The sequence below is a fragment of the Blennius ocellaris genome (assembly GCF_963422515.1).
Source record: "Blennius ocellaris genome assembly, chromosome: 21".
NCBI classification, from domain to species: domain Eukaryota; kingdom Metazoa; phylum Chordata; class Actinopteri; order Blenniiformes; family Blenniidae; genus Blennius; species Blennius ocellaris.
In genome coordinates, this window is record NC_137670.1 from 3,463,084 (window position 1) to 3,470,316 (window position 7,233).

Sequence of the window (7,233 nt, forward strand, 5' to 3'; positions counted from 1 at the left end):
ATGAGCATCAGACACTATCGGAGTGTGCGTGCATGTGTGTGTGTGTGCACACACACACTTTCCTGTGCATGTGTATCTGATTTGTTTCCAGGAACACCTCGTCAGGGGCTTTGAGATGCAAGTCAGCACAAGAAGGAGAGTGTGTGTTTATACGAGCGCAGACGCATGTTCTCCCCGATGCTTCCAGGCACCTTGAATGACTTTTTCTTTCTTTCTTTTTTCTCTCTCTCTCTCTCTCTCTCTCCCTCTCTCTCTCTCTCTCTCCTCCCAGCGGGAGATCCTGGGAGGAGCGCCGCTCCAACAGTCATATAACCTAAAAAGGCCAAAGTGAGACAAGATGTGACAAGCTCCTGAACTCTTGCCATTCACTGCTTCACCTTTCTCTCACTTTGCTTCCGCTCTGCTTGGCAAAAAAAAAAAAAGGGGGGGGGGGGGGGGGGGGGGGGGGGAAATCCTGGAGCAAACCAGCTTTTTACAACCGTGGTGAATCCCTCACAACTGCAATCAGTCATGATAAAGTCTTTAATTAATGCAACAGGAAAGGAGAGGTCTTAGCCGGGGAAGCTGAAAACAAGCCCGTACTTAGGGTTAAGTAACACTTTGATGGAGCTGCGCCTCCACCTCGCCGCTCCGCCGCTTTGTTTTTTTTTTGTTTTTTTCTTCCACCCCGTCGCCTCTCTCTCTCGTGACTCAACAACAAGCCGCCGCACAATTTGTCGAATCGGGACACTATATCAGCTCGCAGTTAAAAGGATGCATTTATCCAATTCCGCAAAACAACCGGCTTCTCCAGGCCACCTCCTGGGGGGGGGGGGGGGGGGGGGGGGGGGTCAGAGGATGGGTCTGGAGGTTTCCGTCTCGAGCTCGACGTGGTAGAAACGAACAAAACGCTTTCAGAACAACGGCAAATATTCTTAAACTAAACAGAAACCTTAGCGACGTCTGTAAACAGAAGAGCCGTAAATAAACATAACGCAGCTTAGTAAACTGGAAGAGATTATATAGTCCTGATGTATTTATCAACAATCTCACTGCCCCCCCCCCCACCCCCCCTCCAACTGCTTTGAGTCGTTTTATCCACCGTAGCTGAATTAGCCAGGGTTAGCTATTTAGCCGTTTTGCTTTCGTTTGCTTTTTTTGGCGGTTTTATCCCCATTTGGTTTAGTTACTTTTCCTTTCTGGAACCATCTTTAGGAGTTTTAGCTTTTTTATCTATTAGACTTTCAGCCATTTTAGCCAATTTAACTTTTTTTACTTTGATCATCTTAGCAGTCATAGCGGTTTTAGCGATTTTCTGTTCTATTTTTTAGAGGTTTTAGACATTTTATTTAGTTAAGTGGTTCTTTTTTTTAAAAATCCATTGGAGCCACTTTACCTGTTTTCCATTTAAAGCTTTTTGTTTTTATAAATCAGTAGACGCCATTGAGCTGTTTGTCACTTTTAGCCCTGCTTATTGTTTCCATCCATTTGAGCCGTTTTATCTGTTATAGCCGTCGTCTGTGTTTATTTCACGCTTTTTTGATATTCCTTTAACAGTTTTAGCCATTTACCGTTCCATTTTTAGAGGTTTTAGACATTTTATTTAGTTAAGTGTTTCTTTTTTTTTTTAATCCATTGGAGCCACTTTACCTGTTTTCCGTTTAAAGTTTTTTTTTTTAAATTAAACCAGTAGAAGCCATTGATCTGTTATAGCCGTCATCGGTGTTTGTTTCACGCTTTTTTTGATATTCCTTTAACAGTTTTAGCCATTTACTGCCATTTTAGCTGTTAACAACAGTTTCATTTGTTATTCCACTTTCAGATGCTTGAAGAGTTTGAGACTTTCAACACTTTTGTTGTTTGTTAATGTCACTTGGGGTTTGAAACCTTACATTTCTCACCTGCTTGGGGGGGGGGGACAAACGTGCAGGGACGGACTAGGAACATACGATTGCAGTTGATTTGTCATGCACCACTTCCCAAACCATTGATCGTCCTTTTTAATGATATGTAGAAACTGTGTTTGCCTTTTTGCCCAGAAGGGATTCATATTGTAAACGACGGATAACAGAAGTAGAGGGGAAAACAAAACAAAACAAAACAAAAAAAAAACCCCATCTTACATAATAAAAGCGAGGGAGCAGCATCAGAAGTCCCTGTGAAGTAAATGCTGGAAGGTGTGGTCTTCGGGAGCTTAATGTGTGAATACAGTTAGGCTCCGGCTTTGAAGTGACGTCCATTGTTGCAGTTTTATTGGTTCTGGCTCCCGTCTTTGTCTGCGCGAGATGCTGGTGTGAAGTGAACTTGCTGCTTTTCCATGCCGCATGAGAAAAAAAAAAAAAAGGTGCGAACGCGTTCGTGGACCACGGCGAGGTTTTCGCAGAGCGCCTGTCCCGTTTTTTTTAAAAACGTCCGAAGCGGGACGGGGGGGCGCCTCACTTGGCACGCTGCTGCACTTCCCTTAATTTTTGCCTGAACTCGGCCTTATTGTGGATTCAGGGTGGATATTAAAGACGTCTGCTTTTCCTCAAACGGGACGGCGCTTCACAAGTAAAAACACGCTTACGTCAATTTCACAAACGCCCGCAGGAGCAGTTTCCGACTGACCGGACCACCAAAAGGAACTGTCGCCTTCACCCTTCGCCTTGATTAACTTCCACTTTTTTTTTTCTTCTGCTTCATACGAACAACACGAGAATCACAGGACGGACTCCCTACGAGGCTTTTCACTTCCAAATATCAAAGAGCGACTCGTAAAACTTGGTGTGCGACGCGAGCCCGGACCTTGTAAACAGGCACATTTAGGGTTGTTCTCTGAAAATAGTACCACTGAAGAGTGTAAAGCGGATCTTTTTAAAGGAATCCAGTAAGACATTGAACCAGTTTTGGGATTTATAAGTGAGAAATGGTGAATTCTGAGCCATTTTGGTCTATCGAAGCTTTTTAGCACATAAGGGCTTTGTTTTTTTTGTGTTTTTTAAAGACTTTGACATGTCATTTAATCCCACTTTTGGCTTTAAATGAGTAAATCCCAAGCATTTACAAAAAAAGGTTGAAGTCAGATTTGAAGCAAGTGCAGAGAACAAATCAAGTTTCTGCCCAGCAGATCTCACACGTTCAACACATGATAGGGTTTGACGGTTCAAATTCTAACAGGGCGGTCAAACAGAGAGTGTCATTCTCCTCTAAATCATCACATCAAAGCAAGTGACACAACGAGATTCACACTTCTGCGGCGTGTCATGTCGACCCAGCGTCCAGCCGTGCTCCAGGTTACCGTCACACACACCAAAAAAAAAAAGAAAAAACAAAAAAGAAAAGAGAAAAACACTCATAATGAGTCACGGCTGGTGTTGTTTTCCCCCCTCTTGACATACAGTATAATTACTCTATTAGAAACTCACGTCATCGGGACTCTTATTAAGTCGGCTGGCTGACAATCGCCTCCGACTGGGCCTCGCTTCATCGCTATGTGCCTTTTGAGTGACACAAGGCAAATAGTGTGTTTGTTTGCGTTGGCCGCTGGCGGGCTGGCACGCACGCCACATGCCAACATGGCCAAAAATGGGATATGCCCAAAGCTAATAATGTCCTGTCTGTGTCCACTCTGTGCAGGAGGGAGGGGAGGGAGGGGAGGAGGAGAGGGGGGGGGTGTTGCATGGTTTATGAGCATGTGTGTTGCATGAGAAAGCTCCTCAACAACACTGCAGCAGCAAGTCTTTTCACAGTCGACCATCAAACTCTTTTACTTCTTCTTCTTCCAATGAAAGCGCAATAATGACTTCAAGGTAATCCCAGTCTGGAAGGAGGACAGACCTAATAGAATCCATCAACCCCCCACGATTGTCATAATCAAGGCAGAAACAGCAGGTTAATGAGAAAAGCAAAGCGAGTCTCACCTTCTGTGAGCCACGTCTCTTGGAGTTGGCTTAAATCCTGGAAGAGGTCTGCGCAGAAAACATGGAAAAGAAGGGAGACGTTAAAGCAAACTGCACCGACAAAAGTGTGCAGGGTTTACAGAAAGCAGAGGCCAGAGAAACCATACTTCACCTTCGGATTCCTGAGGGGGCAATTCTGTGTCCATGTATTTCCTTTTCGTTGCCATCAACAGTCTATTTAGGGGCCCATTTCCTTGCGACTTCTGCAGAATCCATAGATGTTAAATGAGAGAATGAGAGAAGTGAGAAACAGGCTCCCAACTGGGCATTTCCAGCACATCAGTGTCATAACAGCCCCGGGAACGTGTCTTTTTTTTTTTTTTTTTTTACTGTCACCACGGGGGGAGAGTCACAAAAAACACAGAAAGTGGCACAGTAGTTGTGCACAGAGATGACAAATATGTAATGGAGTGAACGGGCTCTACTCAAAAAAAAAAACATTTCACCCGCAATCTTGGGGAGCGAAAAAAAACAAAAAACAAACGCGCTGTTTGGACCATTTGGCACAACACCGACTTCAACCGAGACGAACCCAAAACCCACACAGCTCGTGCGACACGACATGTTTTTTTTTGTTTTTTTTCTCCACTCAAATGTGGATTCAAACACTTTTAATCGTGTTTTTGTTTTCGTCGCGATCTGCTTCGGGCTTCGGGAAACTCGCGCGGACGCGACGCGCAAACGGAGAAAAGACGCGAGAGGAAAGAAAAGGAAAGAAAAAACAAAAAAACAGGGAAGTAAACAGAAAACTTCATCCATACGTACATTTGCTAAAGTGTAAGGCACTTGCTGGTCAAAATATCCATCCATCTTATAATCCATCCGTTAACCGTTTGTGGTCATCTGGACCGGGTGAGTGGAGGAGATCCACGCACGCAACGCACACGCAGGCTGCAGGAGCGCGAGGAAGGGGAGCTGCTTGTGAATGGAGCTGCGTGGAGGCTGCATGCATAATGAGCTCCATTCACAAAAAACGCCGAGGGGAAGTGATGGCGAGTGATTTACCCAGCGGGCTGCGGCCGCTTTACAAACCTCTGCTTTCTGCGCCACACTCGCATTATTGCGCGCAACGCAGTTTTACGCACGAATCTGCAAGTTTCAAACATGATCTGAGCGTTACTTTTAAAAATGTTTTGATTTTTTAGATTTTTTTTTTTTTTTTTTTGGCAATCACATTGCAGGGCTGCACAGTTTCACCCATAACTCTTAACACGGTGTTTCTGCGACTTTTTGCGCATTTTACGCACCAATCTACAAGTTTCAAACGTTACTTTTGCAATCTAAACGTGTGTTGTGAGTTTTATTTTCTTTTATTTTGTTGTTGTTGCCGCACGGGGCTTGTTGCCACGTCTGCCCACATCGCCAGGCTGCTTGCACGGCGAAGGGGAAACAGATGTTTTGCAGGCACAAAAAGCTGCTGCGACTCACTTTTTAAACGCACTTTACAGGCCCGGTCGAGGCACTTTGGGCGCAGCTGTGCTGTCATTTCTGCCTCAGACATGATTTGGAGATAATATGGAGCCTTGCTTTTCGAGCAGGGGCCAGAGTAGGACCGTGATTGGTTGCATTTCCTCTTTCGGCAGCTCGAATTTCTTCGCCTTTGTCCGGGATGAATACGCTGACTTATGAATGAAGTCTCGGTTCCGCGCGTGAGCCAATCGGAGCGCGGGAAACCGGGGCTCCTAGCAACCGTGGGCGGCGCTCTGCGCCGCAACAGCCAATCAGCTGGCGGCAGCTCTTTCTACAGGATTTTCCAGTTGTTTTTCATTCACAAAAAACAGAGCGAGGAGAGAGAGAGAGAGAGAAAAAAAACGTCCATTCATAAAAAAACCAAAAAAAAAAAAAAACCTGCCGTGGCACGAAAAGTCCTGACATGTTTTCCTCTCTCTGCCCTCATCAAACTCCAAAAGAATTCCACTTTGTTTACCTCGGTGCTTCAGACGAACAAGGGGGGAAACGGAGTCATTTTTTACACATGTTGAAAACTGACCGAAAACCACTTCAGGAATATGCATTCTTGCATTCTTGTGGTTCGAAAGTCTGCAACCACAACATTTAAAAACTGCTCCTGAAGCCGTGTGCACACGGCTCAGAGCCTGAAACACAGGAGAGGGGGAGAGAGAGAGAGAGGGAGAGGGAGAGAGAGAGGGAGGCAGGAAGCGCAGCTCTGATGGGATCTGTGTTTAGTTTCACTGGTAGAAATGAGATTCAGAGATATGAACCAACAGGCATTATGAGGATATATCCACCCTCCGCTCACCCTCCTCGCTCCTCTGTTGATATTCAGTCTCCATAACAGGGAATATTGTGCAGGTTATTTCCTGCTTAATGATATTTAGATGCACATTTAGATGTACACAACAGGCTATAAATATTACATCAGCTCTGCTCTGTGCGGCCAACGCCGAGCCGCCTCGCTCCAGAGCCGGACAGACTCAAGGAAATTAAAGTAAACATTATGGTTGTTTAGAAGCCGTTTTATTATATTTAGGCTACTCTATTACAGTCCAGTCTGAGACAGAGGTTCTTAAGCAGCGGATCGGTACCTTGTGATGGTCTGAGAGATTAATCTAAATGGATCATGTGAGGATTAGCAGGGAGGGAAGAGTCTGCACACTTCAGCTCTTTTTGTTGGTGTGATTTTACAACCTTCTTTGATGTTCAAACACTGGAGACACAAGGACAAAAGTTTATTTTTTTTGTATTATTACATTTTGTTGCCACTATAAGTTCACGACAGAGCTTTTGATCGTTTACTATAAAGACCTTAACTGAATACACACTGGTAAAAAGTAACCGGTAGTTTAATTTCTTCAACTTTTACCTACAATTTAGTCCCGGGGTGTCAAATATAAGACCCGTGAGCCAAAACCAGCCCGCAAGAGGCTCAAAACCACCAAGCGAATGGTCCATTTCAAAGAAAAGTTTTTTTTTAAAACAAATTTGAGTGAAAGAAAACCTTTATCTTATAGTGTACATTTTTAACAGAGATAGTTTACTTTCCTCATACCCTGAGTAGTTTTTAAGATTAATACTTTGTTAACCGATTAATGTAAATATTTGTGATACTTTTAGTTATTGAACGTAAAGTATTTATAAAGCGAGCCATACTTTGAGTAATTATTTTGAATTATTTCACTTGAATACAACTCATACAATGTCACAAAAGTTGTACAATTAGTTTCCACTACTTTTTCCAACCCCCTTTTCATAGTTTGTTCATGTTAATTTTCACAGTTTCACTTTATACAAGTGAAAATGCAAAGCTAACTTTTGGAAAATGGCGGAAACTCTGCTATTGCGCAATAGCGTCCGT

General features: G+C 43.9%; 1 protein-coding gene across 2 annotated transcripts in view; it reads right to left on the reverse strand.

The window, feature by feature from the left end:
* The window catches only part of etv4 (ETS variant transcription factor 4), a 35,101-nt gene extending 30,304 nt beyond the window's left edge, over positions 1-4,797 (reverse strand). Inside the window, exons 1-3 of one of the 2 annotated variants that reach the window (XM_080516914.1) lie at positions 4,683-4,797; positions 4,030-4,120; positions 3,879-3,926 (exon numbers count right to left, since the gene is read on the reverse strand). In XM_080516914.1, the coding sequence (XP_080373040.1) occupies positions 3,879-3,926; positions 4,030-4,120; positions 4,683-4,739 (196 nt within the window). In that variant the 5' untranslated portion in view covers positions 4,740-4,797. Of the gene's footprint in view, positions 1-3,878; positions 3,927-4,029; positions 4,121-4,363; positions 4,426-4,682 lie in introns of those variants that run through there. The other variant, XM_080516915.1, reaches the window with a different exon arrangement.
* Positions 4,798-7,233: the final 2,436 nt, after the last annotated feature.